General features: G+C 37.6%; 1 protein-coding gene across 12 annotated transcripts in view; it reads right to left on the reverse strand.

Annotated features, from left to right (window-relative positions):
• MAGI2 (membrane associated guanylate kinase, WW and PDZ domain containing 2) overlaps positions 1-17,331 on the reverse strand; it is a 755,758-nt gene that overhangs the window by 67,569 nt on the left and 670,858 nt on the right. For 9 of the 12 annotated variants that reach the window (XM_027795434.2, XM_027795431.2, XM_027795430.2 and 6 more), the window contains one exon: positions 5,476-5,567. In XM_027795434.2, the coding sequence (XP_027651235.1) occupies positions 5,476-5,567 (92 nt within the window). Of the gene's footprint in view, positions 1-5,475; positions 5,568-11,065; positions 11,108-17,331 lie in introns of all 12 variants that reach the window. The other 3 variants (XM_005243469.4, XM_055808486.1, XM_055808485.1) reach the window with 1 other exon arrangement.

The following is a 17,331-nucleotide window of genomic DNA, read 5'->3' on the forward strand; positions in this document are numbered from 1 at the left end:
TATAAAGAGTGTTGAATTTATATAGACTATGCTATGCAGGAGATCAAAACAGATTAATTCCACCTAAGGGTCCTTTTGACTTAAAATTAGTCAGTCTGCATATTTCTTATCAAAGGTTCTTCGCTGCTGTGTGATTTAAGCACCTGGACTAATACACTTGAGGTCAGTAGTGGAAGTGACTGAACTACACAGAGTTTACTTTGGGACTCTTTAGGGGAAAAGAAATACTCTATTAAATGCTGTTACTCATAATTAATAATTGCTCAGGTAGTGGTTGATTAACAATATGGAAAAAGAGGGAAAATGTCAGCTTACTCTGGGCAGATGTTGTTTTCCCAAATCAACATTTAAATGTGATTTGTATGGGACATAAGGTGGTAAAAAAATCTGTTCAAAACCTTTTAATGACTTTCTCCACTTTCTATGCACATAAATTCACATAATTTATTGGAAGAAGACATATATATTTTCCCTGTGGAATAACTGGTAGAAGAGTTGAGATTGATTCAAACAAAACCTGCTTTCTTTGAAAGAATATTAAAGCATTCACAAAGCATGTTCCAAATTTTCCTTTCTCTTGTTCAGAGTGAGAATGAGCACAGAATGATGGATATGACACACCATGTGACAATCTGCTTTAAATAATAAAAGATAAAAGCTATCAAGTATTTCTTTTCATGAGGATCTGCAAAGGCTAGATGTAGTAGTCATGCAGGTGGTCTGGTGGTTTTTTGTGGTCTTAGCTGCAGAGCTGCAAGTATCCCAGCAGCGCGTTTAAATGAAACCCCATGTGAAGCCTGGAGAATTTTGCGCAGTTTCTAGCCTCCCTTTGGCTCACGATTGCTTTCAAAACTTTGCAAAGAGAGAACACGATGCGGTGTTTTCCTGCTTCCTGGTGTTCCTGGGATCCTGTTAAGCAGTGTCAGGCTGAGTTGCCAGAGAGACTTTCAGGTTCTCCATTCTATTCATCAAATAGTGAAAGAATATACCTCAAAGCAAGCTTTGGAAAATACTTTGTGCAAAATCCAACTATGAAATATGTATTTATGCTTCTTTACTGAGCAGGAAAAAAGCTGTCCAAAGCTACATTTAGCTAGAATTGCAAAAGTATTCTCAAAACTTTTACATTTGGGCATCTCATGAGGAAGAATTTTTTCCTAGAAGAGGTGGGTGACAGCCCTCTGCAGCTTGGAAGGTCGTAGGGACTGCCTTCCTCCTTTGGTTTTATTGAGCATTTGAAGTTTCTTGATAACTGGCTGCCAAAGAATTGAACAATTTGTGCATCCTTAACCTTTGGAGAAACACAAATACAGATCACAGCCTGGCAGGTCATCAGTATCTACCGCAAAGTGAAAAAACTCTTTCCAGTTTTGACTAATTAAGTAATTATTGCTGGTACTTCACATGTCCACAGCAGAGTGTGATTGCATTACTCATCTCAGTGGTGGAACTGACTCCTAAAAGAAGCAGCAGAGTCCTACTTCAAACACTTCAGGTAGGTGTCTTTGTCAAGATAATGGCCACCATATCTCTTATTTGGTATATTTGATAGCAAGAATAACTTAATTTTCCTTCTTTTTAATTTTCTCTGTCTGAACTTGTTTCTCATCCTGTATCTGTTCTCATTTTATGGCTGAGTAGTTTCCATCATAGTTATAAATTCTACAAGCAAAACACAATTTGGAAAAATATTTACCAGAATTATATTACCTCTGTAATGGAGTTTCATACTGGCATGAGATTGCTTTGAATGTGTGAGGAAACGGTGACATGGAGCAATATAGACTGTGTTGTAGAGAAAAGGGAAGGTTTCACCTACTGTTTGAGATTAAACATGAGAAATGTTTGGATTAGGAATATTGTGACAGAGGACAATCTGAAGTTGAAGCCTGAGTCTACTAGCTCATACATGTTAATTTGTTCTAATACTGAGTTTCTTTGTGCTTCTTGGTAATTGTTTGACCTTGTGTTTCAGTTTCTCTGGAACTGTTCTCAGTGGCTTCACAGGCACATAGTAAAATTTAAATAATACACATAAAAGGTGTGACTCATCTCACCTAATTTTAAGTGCCTGTGATGTCTAAACCCAGGGCAATCATCTGAACTCTAATCTCTGCTAAAAATAGGAGTTCCTAAGGTGTGGTCTGCATTATCCTGACATTTTGTTCTATGGACATCTCTTATGTCTTAGAAATGTCTGTTTTTTGGCACCAGTCATAAAAGGAATATAGACATACATCTTGCAGGCATTTTTGAGGAGAATCCCAGTCAATCTATGTTGAAAAGGTGAAACTCTTAGTGTAATTATGCATATGTTCCTGTGATTTTGAGTTTGAGCTGCAAAAATGTATCCAAAATACTTCTCTGCTTTGGGACAGCAATTTGCAACTTCAGTAAAGTTCCAATTTACATATATTTGCAACCTTTCAGTGATATTATAATTCACTGTAGTAGCATCAGATTCTCTTTAACTCCTCAAGTTACTGGGAGATGTGATAAATACCTGTGGTGGTATGATCTCATGAGATTTGAGAGGTGATTGGAATTGGCACAACCCATAGTCTTGATATTTGAGATTTCTCAATAAATTTAAGTCTTTCCTTTGGAAAGCATCCTTATGCTTACAAATACGGAAAGTGGAGTAGTCCAGCAGCACTTTCCCCATCTAAGGTGCCAGGTAGCTGATATAACTGGAAAAGGACTAAGCTGCAGTCCCCCTATGGTATTACCCTTCCAAAAAATCTTTGGTCGGATTCCACTTCTTTGCAAAACTCATCGCCTTATGCTGAAGAATCCATACTCCTTTTTAGAAATGAAACCACAAAGACAAAAGGCAAAGAAAGCTTCCTTTTGTTGTGCATTACCTGACTGCACAGCAGGAGAGCTGAAACAAACATTTCAAAGCACCTCAGTTCTTGCTTGATAGGGAATGCAGGGGTTTGGAGGACAGGCAGAGACTGCCTCTCCTTTTCTGGAGGTGAAAGGAATGGGAAGCTGCAGGTGGGCTGTCCATGGGGGAGCAGGGAAGCAGTGGAGAGAAAACAGAATTAAGAAATCTTGCATTTTGAATACAAAACAGATGGAAACTAAAAAAGTGGAGTACATCTGTCATCTTTATCGCTGATGAATTTGACCAATTAAATCAAGTAGATGGGCAACAAAGAGGGACTGAGACTTGAAAAGTTCAGCAACACCTGCTCTAAGGAGGTACCTTTTTGCCTTGTAGGCTCCTCAGCCTCAAGCTAGGATCTTATTAATTCCTGAGGACTTTGAGATGTGGTTTGTGGGGTGACATAAAACCTGTTAGATTGAGATGTCTGGGGGAAAAACGCTTTTGTAGTTGCAAGTCCTGAAATAGATATAGCAACCTTGAGGCTGAGTGCAGGCTGAGAACAATTGTTCAGCAGGACAGTGAAGTGCCTTAGAAGGTGGTTCAGAGGAGGTAGCATTTTTGGTCCTGCTCTCCAAAAATAGCAAGGTGCTTATCTCTGCACTTGGTATCCAGCGATGACTCTTTGACTCTGGACAGCAAAGCCAGGTCAGTCCTTTGCTAAAAAGAAACTAGAAAAAGCTTCTTTTTTTATAACAGCTCAGTGCATAATGCATGTAGCTGGGAGGCAAAAGATGCATTTCCAAATTCCCACTCTACCGGATTGTTAAGCAGAGACATAAATTCAGGTCTCCCACAACTCCAGCATATATTCTTAACCATCAGAATATCAGATATTCTAAACCAGTTTTCTCACAGTCCTTTAGGTTGAAATAATTCCATTTTTTATAAATAATAATCTTTTAGATGAGGCACTTGAGTTGTACTTTGCCCCATGAGAATGTTGTAAACCTCCAAACCGCAGTGCCAATCAGACACTCAGTCTGTGTCTACTTAATTATCCATTTGTAATGAAAAAAGCACTAAAGGAGACACCAAGACAGACTTTCCCAGAATACTGAGCAGCCTTGTAGCCAGGGACACTTTCCTGGGAGGTGGCAAATGCCACTAGACGCTACTATCTGAAGCAGGTAGAGGGATGTTTCCAAATCTTCCACTAGTGCCAATTCTTTGCAGGTTAAAATGATAAAATGGGACATTTCCTCTAGCTCCTAACAGATTTCCTTTTTGGCTTCACCCAGTAGGTGAGCTTTGAGAACCTATACTGGCTGGGTGATCCAGAAAGGACAGGAAAAATGCTTAGTTGGAAAATGTGCAGATGATGGTTCAGTGGCTTCTTTTCACATGTGCTGGGGCATGCTCTGTGGAAGACAGTTAGGTGCCAGAGGCGTTTCAGGCACACTGAAACTGTAGATGATGAAACAGTGTTGTTTTGGACTCCTTCTGTGCAGCTATTTCTTATTTAGCTTTGAAAATCTATTCCAGAACACCCTGAAACAGGGTCTCTGCATTTCAATCAGCACTTCAAGCACCGTTTTTAGAATACAGTGCATTTGTTTGTTTTTGCAGGAGGCATCAATAAACTATTAATATTTATCAGTACTTCAACAGATGTTGACAGTTTTAAAATAGAGGACTCTGTTTCTCAGAGCCATGCATTGGTTAATGTTAATGCTTGAATGACAACTACACTGTTCTGTATAAATCTGAGTATGGAATGTACAAATCTATCAACTAGATATACATTATCTCAGGACTCAAACTCAGATTATGCATAAGGTTGTGATTATAAAATGTTATCATTATTGACTTGGGATTAGTCCTCACTGATAAATCATAGTTAGTTACATCATTAGAGTTATTCTGAAGGTGTACTAGTTCTGACTGCTGTCTCAAAAATTATAGTATTTATATAGATCACTAATTTACAATTACTATTTTTTATAAAATGTGTACGTTTCCTTTAAAAATTGTGTATGTGTTTTATTTTATATTTTATTTCACCTGCAATGTATCTACATTGGTTTTGTTACCTGTTACTTGATTACAGGAATGCCTCCATCCTAATGGTATAAAGCTACCTTCTTTGTGCCTGATGCATCACATGATGTTGTCTTCTAACCTGGAACATGGACTACAGTTCCCTGGTGGGGCCTTCTGTGTTTCTGGAAATACACTGCATTGCCAATGGTATCTTTTAACCTTATGCATATATATAGATATAGATATGGTCTACCTACATTGAACACAGTTATACAGCCTTACATAATCTGGTTTTTAAAATCTGCTATAACTCGGTTTTGAAAAGTCAAGATTAAGAGATGCTAGGTCACACTCTGCAGTAAAGGGCTGAGTGATGCACTGTTTCTAACTTAATTCCTTCTGATTCTCACTTAATGTACTGCAACATCTTTTAGTTGCAGATAACCTGGGAGTTCTGTCTTTTTCTATGGATGAATAAAAAAGACATTTTACTTACAGGCTTAATACGGTGTTCGTTTGGGTCCAGCTAGGTAGCAATATTTATCTGACTTTTACACACATTTTAGAGTTATAAAAAGGAAAGTCAGGAAGAAATAACTCACAGGCTGCCCAGGCTCATCTCCTCCCAGGATCCTGAAGCCAAAACCAGACTCCATTCTCCGAAGGTGAACATCCAGCTCCTTGTAATCGGGACCTGGTTTAAAGAGAAATCCCGCTGAGCAAAGCATTTTGCGTTTGTCTCAAGAGTTTTCACCGTCTTCCCTCCCACCTAATGGCATCCTGGTTAGAGCTGGTGAAAACAAATGGGACAAAATGTGTTGTACACAGACAAGGAGACTTGAAAATGTAGGTATCTCTTGGAGGATGGTTATGTTCAGCAGAACACACTAAACCAAGCTAGAACACATTCACAGGAGAAGAGTACTGGAAAAGTCAGTCCAAAAATAGAGGTTATAAAGGCATCTTCTTCCTACAACTGACTGCTTAATATACTGCTGTTCATCCACCGCTGGTATTTAATTTGTTTCCTTGCAGTTCATTAAAACCTAAAAAGAATGAACTGAAATGGGAGATAGAGACACATAGAAAAATTATCAGTCCAACTTACAAAAGATGAATAATCATTACAGGCCATTTTAGTCCCACATACAGATAGAAAGCAGTATGTCTTTTTTATGTAATGTAGCTTTTAATTACTCCACTTTCAGGTAATACTCTCAATAGTTTTGACGAAAGCTATCATTATAAGCCTCTGAGTCTTAGGGTTTAAATTGAAAGCTAACATCATTAACTTGAACTCCTTAATGCTACTCAATTAAAGTCTCAACAGCTTTGTGAATCATTAAGATTGTGCTTCCATATGCCTGTGTAACTTGCCTCTAAACATATATTCTGCCCTGAAATTTATCAGCTGAGGAACGTAGTGTTTTTTAAAAGTCAGTTTCTTATGAAGGTGTTTTTAGCTTCATTTGAAAATGTCCATTGTTTTGGGTCTCGATGCCATCAAAATACAAAAAAGAAATTTTGAATAAAATTTCAAATAGTATAAAGTGAAACCACAAGCAGTTAGAGGACTAAGAAGTTGCCTGTTTTGACTTTCGCTTTGTCTGATGTTCAGAGCTGCTTTAGGCTCATCACCTATAGCAGGACAGTGATTCACAGGAATGATCTTTTGTACAGATCGCACTCTGGTCTATAAACTGTGACAGCTTTTGGCCCATGTCAGCTTGTTGCCAACCCCATCAGACAAAAAGGGATGAGCAGGTTTCTTTTGGCAAACTGTTCCCAGTGTCTCCAGTTATGCCTCGTTTCCTCAGGAGGGGAGGGACTACAGATGGCTGAAACACAGCACTTCAGTGACTGTCACTTAGAGATTCCCTCCCCAGAGCCAACAGTGGACACCTCACAAACTGCTGAGTGGGGCAGATCCCAGCTTTAGTCCGGGATTAAAGCTGATTCGGTTTCAGTCAGGTTTTGCGAGGGCAGAGACACAGGATGCAGTGGCTCTATACTACGCCTGTGCAATAAACCCCCTCTCTAGACAGCAGCATGGTACATTATTCCAGCAAGGTATGTTGGTATGAGTGAGTCTGAATCACAAATACTTAAATGAGTAAAATAAAAGTATTACCTTTCCCTACCAGCTTGCTTCTCGTATATTTAGAAGTCAAACCCAAACAGATCCTAACAGCTCATTATCCTGACTTTTTTCAAGACATTTGATAAGTGCCTCAACAGTGAATAAAAGAACAAATGAAGTTTGCACAGGTACAGTGTGTTAACTTAAGGCAAAGGTTGTTTCAAAGCTGCGAGAGGCAAAGGAATTTGAAGATGAAAGCAATACCTTATCTTTACCTGATCTGCTGTGCCTAAGTGTAACGAGGATGGGGCTTAGTACTAGGGAGAGGGCTTTGTAGACAGACACAGTAGGATCATCATTTACAGCCCAGGTCTAGCCCTCAAAGGCACTGTTTCCAGCAGTCTGTCCTGAACCAGGCACCACCTTTATTTGCGCACACATGAATGAATATGCACAGTTGGGAATACATTAAGGAAGTGTAAGAATGTCAGGTTGTGAAGAACACATGCTCTGGCACACTGAGATGAAAACGTCCCTCTAACACATACATTGACAAAGCTCATCCAAACTGATTTCGGCATCAGACTCCAAAATAAGAGGTACTATTTTATTTTATTTTTAAGAGGCTGTTTTACTACCCATTTAGAATGGAATAGGCAAGACAGGTTGACCATGAAAAGGTTTAGGCTAAAAATACTGTATATGGGCATACTTTTCTATGAATTCTAACACAGTTTGGAAGCCTTTGGATTAACTGACGATGCCATCACACTTGCTCAGAAGATCCTTCTTTCCTAGATAGCTGGAAGCCCACAGAGCCCATTCTCTGTCAACGTTACCAGGCCCACTGAAAACTGCTTTTCAAAAATAATATTCTTTCCTGTCCCACCAAGCAAACAAAACACGGGACTGGGAAGGATCCCTGGGTCATTCAGTCCAGCTCCCTGTTATCAGAAGACTCTGCAAGCAAACGGCACACAGACCTTGCCAGTAAAGACAGGCAAAGAAGACACTGGTACCTGAGCTTCTTTGTGGCCTTTGTCACTAGGTCACCTGCCTCATTCAGAACTTTCACTGATTGAATGCACCCTGTGATTTTACTTTTTCACAGTAATATCATACTATCTCCAGTAACTGAGCAGTATGCTTTTCTTCCGCTGCTGTTGCTGGTTGTTTCAGCTTTCATGCTTGGTATGATACGCCTCCGTTGGCTGCACTGACCAGCTCCCCATTGCTCTGGGGACAACTGCACCACAGACAGCCGAAGTTACATGTCTGAATGTGGACCTGGCTTCCACCCTTAGTTATTGTGCTGAGGTCATTTATGAAAATAACACAGAAGGCTTATGCAAGGCTCTCCACTGATATTACCCTTCCAGTCCGGAAGCTGTTCTTTTAGTAGAATTGCTTCCCTGCTTTCTAGCCATTCCTTTTTGCATTGTGTGCTAAGTACTGTATTCTGCAGGCTAACGTGAAAGTGCTTCAATTGTAATTGTCATTTTGTACAATGTCTAGTTGAAGTCTATATAGAATTAAGCATGCATCACTTGTTTGGTGTAAAAAATCAGCTACCAGGTGAATCTGACACAATCAGCTGCTGGCAAACTTCACATTAGGTCTCAGTTTACCTCCATATTGGCAGTTAGTCTTAAACTAAAAATACGTTGTAAAGTTTTGCTGCTGCGATCCTTTTTTTCCTGTTTCTGAAAGACTGATAAGTTGTTCACAACTATGTGGGTTTTTTTTTTTTACTGCAGGAGCTCAAGCTCGTTAGATTTACTGAAAGCTCCTACTATTTTGTGGCAGCAGTTTCAATATCCCTGAATGTACATTGATCAAGTATTCTTAACCACATAAGTGATTACATTTCATCTGGTTTTTCTTCAGTGCTTGCTTCTCTAGGATTCTGGTACTCTTTTTTCCTTATGAAGGATTGTTAGATAAACTAAATTTTGCCTTTTCTTTCTAGAGCAGATTTTGAGTTGATCAGACAAAGAAAATTACTTATATTTACAGAAAAATGACACTCCTGTGCCTTGCAATGTATTGCAAACTGTTGGTTAATATAACTTCATTATGGAAAATGTGCCTTTTTTTCTCCTTTGGTAAGCTAGATTACTACCTTTTGGTTTAAGCCATGTGAGAAGAAATGAATTGGTCTGCAGACACGGGAGTTAAGCCAAGACTGAATTAGTGTAGTCTTTTATAGTTTGCTTATCCTGAATGCTGATACACCTGAATGTCCCATCTCCTACCAATTTCACTTAGAGTTCCAGCTTAAAGCCAATATTTCTGACTGTGTAAAATGGGTATCCTGTGCAAGAATGACCATGTTTCCTGTGGTCCCTAGCCTCTCTGTGAATTTATATTAGAAAAAGAACTTTAGATTTTCTTGCTAGTAACTTCATTGTCTTTCTTTTTTTTTTTTTTTTTTTTTAAGTTATACCATTTTGTTTCTTCTTTTTGTGTAAAGGAAAACTTAACTGATAATTTGGCCTAGGAAAGGAAAAAAATAATATTCATGCTAGGTTATAAAACCAGCTTGCTCCCCCATGAATTTGAGAATGGTATTGGACAAGCTGTGATCTGATCATTGCTGCACAGCGAGGACAGTAAAGAGCATTGGGAAATTCTGTTTTCTGGTTCCTGGATGACCAGGAATTTGCTTTAAATGTAAAGGTACTGAAATAAATCGTTACTGAACAATAGTGAGATATCATAGGTGAAGATGTGATTATCAGCTCTCAGCTACATTTCTGTACTGTATTCATTTGAATTGCTAGGTGATTTACACATTGATAGGCGTACATGCAATTGTTTCTTAAGACTATGTAGAGAAAATATATCCTTGAAAATGATTAATTCACCTTCTGTATGAGTCAGGTTGCATAAGTGCTATGTAATTTTTATAGTGATAAACCTGGTATTTGGGATGATGCTGTAAATGTTGAGATGGAATTTTTTTTAATTAAATCTCTTCCATATTGCAATTAAAACAAGGACAAAGAGCTTTGTTGTAATAATTTTACAGTCTTTCTGGGTGTATTCAACTTTCCTGCTAAATATAAAATATAATTTGGATTCCTTTGCTGAAGATGGTGAAGATTTTTGTTCCATATAAATCATTACTATGAATTATGAATGGTGATTGACACAAATCTACAATAACTTTTTATCTGAGTTTCAGATGCTTTTGAAATAGGTGAAAAACTTGAAAACAGTCATGGGTCTGCTGATCTCCAACATGAGTAGCTTTTTAAAACACATACATATTTCTTCTTGATATTTATAGAGAGGAAAAGCTGATAAATAAAGACTGCAGTATAAAAATCAGCAAAGCAAAAAAAAAAAAAAGAATTGGTGTGCTAACAGAATTATTCAATGTATAAACCCTACTGGGGTATGCAAAACTAGTCCAATATCATATTTAATTTACGATGTCTGTCCAACCTGTGTAGGATTAGAACATAATTTAATAGGATTGTCAAAGCAGCCTTTTTTTGTATGGGATGCCTGTTTTAACTGTTCACTTAACATGATCACATTGGGAAACCGAATATTGCTGAGTTTTAAACAAGTCCATTGCCACTTTACAAGACCAATGTTGTTTCAAACACCCAGAAAAGCTTCTATTTTTCAAAAGTTTTTGCTTTTAGATTTCTATGGAACAAAACGTATGTATGGGAGCAAGGAATGGATGCGTCTACATAATACATCAGTTCTAGTCTTTTGCTGATGAAGACAGAATTGATTTCAGTTCTATCCAAAATATTGCTTAAGCTTAAATTTGGCCGTGAGCTACAGGGATACATTCTAAAGTTAAAGAGTGAGCACTGATGTATGAAAGTACACATAAAACATTGTAAAACATACACAAAGACTAGCTGAGGAAAAAGAAATACTTGTCCTAGCTCAAAATGCAAATCTACTATAAAAAGTTTTAGAGTTAGCAGTCTACAGCCCCACAAAAGCTCATACAAAAAAAAAAAAATGGTGACTGGGCAGTCGTGACTGGCCATTATCTAGAGAAATGATTAACAAAAGAAGAATAACTAAAACATAAAATGAATGACAACTAGTTTACAGAATAATGAATGCTGAAGAATACTTGCCAGAGGAATCCGCTCGAAAACCAGTCCTGGGCAGCACTTGTTCTGAATAGGAAAATGGGGAATTAAAGATGAAATACATTTCTCAAGTTACTCAAAGATGCAGCATCAACTTCTCTGATGTGTTTTGAATTACTCAAGTGCAATTTTTACTTTTTACTGCAGTTTGTTTTTTGTTCCTCCCCTGCTTCCTGACCTCTTAGGTAATACATGTACATATTCCTGCTAGACGTAGACCTCCCTGTCCATTTCTATGCCAAGTGAAACAGATGGTAAGATGATAATGTTCCTTTAACATCACATAGGTTATGATGAAGATAAAATTGTTTAAAATTGTGAAAGTTAGTGACAGTATTTGTGCTTATTCAATACAGCAATAAAAGGGAAAGTTTAATGGCTGTGTTTAGATGACTTGACCACTGCTTTAATTCAACCCAATTGTAAAATGTCTTTTATCATAAGAAGAGCAAGATTTTGCTAGATGGATGTATATTGCCAATAACAGCAACTGGTTGTACATGAAAGCAATTGAAGGCAAACTGATTTAATGTACTTTTCATGCAGGTAGTTTCAAATTATTTGCATTTCACTAGGTGAAATGCAGCAAATAACTTGATTTTTTTTCATATACAGCTACTTTGCCAGCATTAGAGGGAACTGGACAAGCCCATAGCTGAATTCACTGTCACACTTCCTTTACTGATTTTGAAATGTTCTGACTGAGAATTTATGTTTTATTATCTCTGCAGCATCCAGAGTGAATTGCAAAACATTCTAAACCAGAGGTGATTTCTAACGGCCTACCAACACAAAAAGGTAAATAAAGCAACAACACATTCATGAGACTCTAAATTAGAATATCGTACCAAGCATATGTCGTGGTATAAATGGGGTAAGGTCTGTCACATCAGCATCTGTAGGGCAGTGATGCAACATATGAATATGTATTATCTTCCTGAGCCAGAAGGAAGACAGAAGTGGATTTAATACTGTAAGTAGGTAGTTTCAGGCAGAAAGAAGGCAGAGAATGCACTGGAGGCCAGTAATTTTGGCTAATCCATCTGAAAATATGTGGATGTGGTGAGAGAAGTGAGAAGACTATTTCCTCTATGAGCAGCTCCTTACCACTTTGGAAGAGTTTGGACTAAAGCTACCTGCCTTCTGGTGGACTCTTCCTAGAGGCAGCATGGACTGTAATGGTAGCAGCTGAGTAATTAGCAGTTCACTTGAGTCAATACTGAACTAATGCTCTAGGGCAAAGATGTTTTCCCAAAAATGGAGATGGAGGCCACTGAGTGACTTATGAATTTTTTTTTGGTAAGAGTATTTATGTAACAGTCATGACCTGCTCAAATTCAGGTGACTGCTACCCTGCTTACCTAAAATACATTCTAGAGATTCCACTGGATGGGACCAGCCCTTTGGATTTGGTGTTCTTCTATTTGTGCTCACCGGCTGTGCTAAGCGTTGTGTCATGTGGGCTATGGTGTTTTATTTACAGGTGGCTGCACATCTTTGGTGGTTAAAGGAGGTAATACAACTTCAGATTTTGTACGGTGATTTGGGATCCTTCAAGATAAGAGGTGCTATCTAAATGTAAATTATTCTGCCGGCACAACTCCTGAAAAACAAAACCTTTGAAACTGATGCTGCTGCACTGCAAACTTGGAGAAATTATTTTTTTGCTCCCATCCTTTCAAGATTTTAATGGAATTCTTAAAAGAGACAGAATGATCTTAATGTACAGAAAGCAATTTCAACTTCATGGTCTCAATAAGATTTTAGGTTTAAAAGGACACAAGGCTTTTCTCTTGGTCATCCAGCCAGAATTACTCTTTGGAGCTGCTGTAAGATTGGTTCATTCTGTGTTTCCATTTCTGTTTGCAGTCACCCAGAACTGGCCTCAAGCAGCAAAATGAAAGAAGCACAACCATGCTCAATCTGTGACAAATTAGGGAGCAACTTGCAATGTTAAGATAGCCATATATTTTAAGTCAGTTAGCAGTATCTTTTTTGTAAACTATTGTTTGTGGTCAAGCAAAAGTGTCTGTCAATGAAGTAGTTTCCTTCAAAGCTAATCTCATTAAGTCTGATCAGAGTTTTGTTCCTGAATGGGTTTCTTTTCTTTGCCTCAAAGAACTTCACATAGAGTCTCATGGTGTTAATTATCATCTTGTAATCAACCATTCCGCATCTAGCATTTGTTTTCTTTGTAGTTTAGGAATTCACATGCATGAAACTTGGAACTGTGCTGTGCTGAAGGTCTTGAGTCACACCTTAAAGTTCTTAAACGGATGATCACCAGGAAGATAAACCCAAGTGCAGACTTGCATTTTTGGTAACTAGAACAAGCAATATTCATTTTAGGAAGAACACTGTCAGCATTCTGGGTCTGTGTGCAGTACAGGGTATTTTTAATTATGTCACTGGCACATTGGAAAATAGAATATAACTTCTAAATATGGGTGCTCATGTGACAGGCAAACTGTTAGCAACTAGTAGAAAACTTCAAAAGAGGAAAGATCTGTGAAGAACATTTAATGTATAAGAACGGACTTTATTAGCAATGTCTCCCTATGTCAAATGCAATGATATCAGTAGTTTTTTTCAAAGCTCACGTAGTTCTGGGCTCAAAGACCCTACAGAACACCAGCTTCCAAGTGAAGATGAAGGAATGCTGGGACTGGTCCTCAGCCAAGCAGAATGCATGTCATTCATGCACATCCTGGTGCCTTGTATCTGCTAAGAACAAACTGATCGAACTGGTAATTAATGAAAAAGAAACAACCGAGAGACTCTAGCAAGATTTGTTTTATCAAATTGTTGATTCATTTTTACTAACCTGTATTCAAATTGCACAAGGCAATTTGAAACTTTCCATTTGCTTACTATTAAATTAATTTTGACATTTTCTAGACTTTTTTTACATAAAACGTCCTGCGTCCACCTCTTAGGAAATGAGGCAGCAGAAGGCATGTTTGGAGAGACCAGGACAAAGAGACCAGACTACGCAACACTGCCACCATGAACAGGCATTCAAAGTGCAGAAAGTTTTGAAAAGTTGACATAAGGTTTCTCTGTTCTCCACATGAAGTCTTTTTGGTTGAACTTCTGCAGCTGCATTGCCATGAGCAGTTGTAGTCTTCTACACAAAATAGGAATGAAATAATTATAAAGTAGAACTTGAATGAATAATCAAATACTTGGCAAATTTGCTGCATTGATTTTTTTAGTTCTGTTAGCCTGTCCTAGAAACAAGAATCGGGAAGGTAAAACTACGAATCCTTCTTCTGAACTACTACTTGTATGTAACTGTCATGGAAATAAATCTCCACAATGGGGATTACTCCATGTGCTCTGCAGAATGAGAATGCGGCTGTGCATTTTGAAGAGTCTTGCCATACATCAAAATTCCTTCGATATCAGATGAACAGAAAGCCAAAGTTAATTTTGCTGTTAGAAGATAGAATAGTAAGAAGCTTGCACATCCAGCTTCATGTTTAATCTAAAATAAATGACATTGATTTGAGTGTTTTGAAACTGAAAGCTGCAAAATACTTGTGAAAACAGATAAATAAAGATCTGGGACACAATCCTGACTTTAACTGAAACCAATGCTGAAAGCACCAGACTTCTTTGCTGTCAAGATACAGCCCTAGGAGCACAGTTCACCTACAACATGACACAACATTATTCTCATTTGCACCGGTGGAGCCACTGGTATTTTCTAGAGGAACAACTATGCTAATGAAAGATAGGAAAGATAATATTTATTGTCCATACCACATTATTTTCTAGATCGTACTTTGTGGAATGCTAAATACATGGAACAAAACTAGGAAACATATTTCAGCATCTCAATCCTAGCCATGCTTTAGGTAGATTGGATTTTTTCAAATGGGCAAAGATCATGCTGCAATGTCCCTTCCAAAGCTGGGCAAGCAGCAGTTTGAAACAGCACATAGGCAATGCAGTTGCCATCAGTCTCATGCACTTGTGACCAATTTCCCAATGCTTACAAGTCAGTTTTCTTAAATTATTACTTTGACTTCTTAAGTACCTCTACCACTTTGCAGATGAAAATCTATTTGTATACCTTTTAGTAAAGTGTAAATCATTCAAGGGGAAGGAACACTGCATCTTTAATATCACCATCAGTTGTAAAACTGACACTTTATATTAGCATAGGTCATTTGGGACCTACTTTGCAATCCAGCAATCAAAATCACTTTACATCCATAGTACTGTGATGACGATATTCTCATAATTCCATTTGAAAATGCTTTTGGTTTCACTGTCAGTTCTTATAACCAACAAATCCATTTTGTCATGGTGAGTAACTCTTTCTGCAGCGATGAACAATACAAAATTATTTGACTTTGGACTGCTAAATTTCCTCTTCTTTTGTTATGTATTGTCTCTTATTAAAAAAAAAAGGGTTACATTCATTTAGTAATATAAGTTCTTAAACTTCTCTATGCTGTTGCTTGGGGTAGCAGTAGACGCAAGGAAAGCAACAACCTGCAATCTTTGGAAATTACTTCGAGAAATTACCGTCCTATAACTTAGTTGCTCATACTCTAGCTCAAAGAATAGTTCGATGATAATACATAATTAGTAATTTCCCAATACTCTTTTATTTACTAATTGAAGGCAGTCTTACTGATATAAGGGGCAGTAACTGGTCAACAGAAATACTGAAAGATATGCCAAACTGAGTTCAAGGAAGACTTGAAACTAGAACATAATTTTCTGTATTTATAGTACCAAACCCTTTGCCCCTACCACCCCCCCCTTTATATTTATATAATACTTCAGAATACTACGTATTTCATGCTATCATAGTGCTGCTTATATATGCATATGCTCACATATGTATCTATCTTTTTAAACTACCATAACAAAAATGTGAATTTTCTTAGACTAGAGATGAGCAAAAATGGGAAAAATTGTTACAGGGTAAATTTTTGTCAGGAAAATGCTGCCTGAAAAAATTGCAATAACAATTATATGAAAAAAATCCTTCAGTTTTTAAGACTGCAACTATGTAGGTCTTCAGCCAACAAGCACTGACAAGAAAATTCTGCTTAGCTGTAGACTGTGCCGTAGACCCCCGCAGGTGATAATAATTCAATTCTGTACACCTAATATTTTTTTTTAATGTTCCATGAGTATTGAATTTAGGAAATCCGGATGGCCTTAGTGTTTTTCTGCAAGAATGACAGTTTCAAAGTTACACATTATGAGTTCGTATAACGCTGTCCGACAAATCTTTCCTGTTGCTGATACTTAACACATATCTGTGCTGAATTCCTGTGGTGACATTCCAGAGGAAATGTAGCCTCTGCATATGTATTTAAATGCTTGCCTGTGACCCTTAGAGAAAGGCATTCATAAGTCTGCATAAGGAAACATCCTTATTTTATGAAGGCTAATAATGCATTATGCTAATACATTTTCTATTTACATATTTCACAGCTGTTGGTGGACTTTACTTTTTGGTTCTTTTCCAATTTGTCTAATTCTCTGTCAGCCAAAAAAAAAATGACAGTGCAAAAGACAGCTGATGGATTTGAAAGGAACTTGGGAAAATCATGATACTGTGGTCAAGGAGAAAATAACATAGGACATTTTGAAGGAAGGAACCTTTGTCCTTCCAATAAAAGGTGGAACTGTAATTGTTCAGTATTCAGTTTTAATGAGAGCTTATCACGAGCTTATCTCATTCTTCCTACTGGCATTTCTGTGTCACATCACCAGCCTTGGACGACCACACTAAGTGAAGGACAAACGTAACCCTAATTGCTGTAAAAAAAAAATGTTTTATTTTACTGCTTTCTTTAGAGCAATATAAAACCAAACTTCTATTATACGTTTTATAACTAGAGAAATATTATAGCATTTTGATTCCCAACAGCTTTTTGTGTTCTGCTTGACTAATGTCTGCCTTACGTAGGCCTCTGGATAAAGTTTGTGATAAACTATTTACAATAAACAGAGTTCAATATAAAATGTTAGAGAATTGATAAAGGCAAAAATGTTAAATTCAGGAGAATGAGTTCTCCCACTGACAGCTGCGGAGCTCTGGTTACAGCTGTAATGACTGGTGCATATCAAGTATTATAATTTTCTTCATTAATAGGAAATTCTTGATCTGATGTTCCATTTCCTAGCTTCTGTACATAACTTCCAAGGTTATCAGCAGAGTCATGCTGTCACTTACACTCCAAGATTTTTCATAAGGAGAAAGGAGTTAAAGGACATGGCTG

The sequence above is a fragment of the Falco peregrinus genome, chromosome 6 (assembly GCF_023634155.1).
Source record: "Falco peregrinus isolate bFalPer1 chromosome 6, bFalPer1.pri, whole genome shotgun sequence".
In the NCBI taxonomy this organism is placed as follows: domain Eukaryota; kingdom Metazoa; phylum Chordata; class Aves; order Falconiformes; family Falconidae; genus Falco; species Falco peregrinus.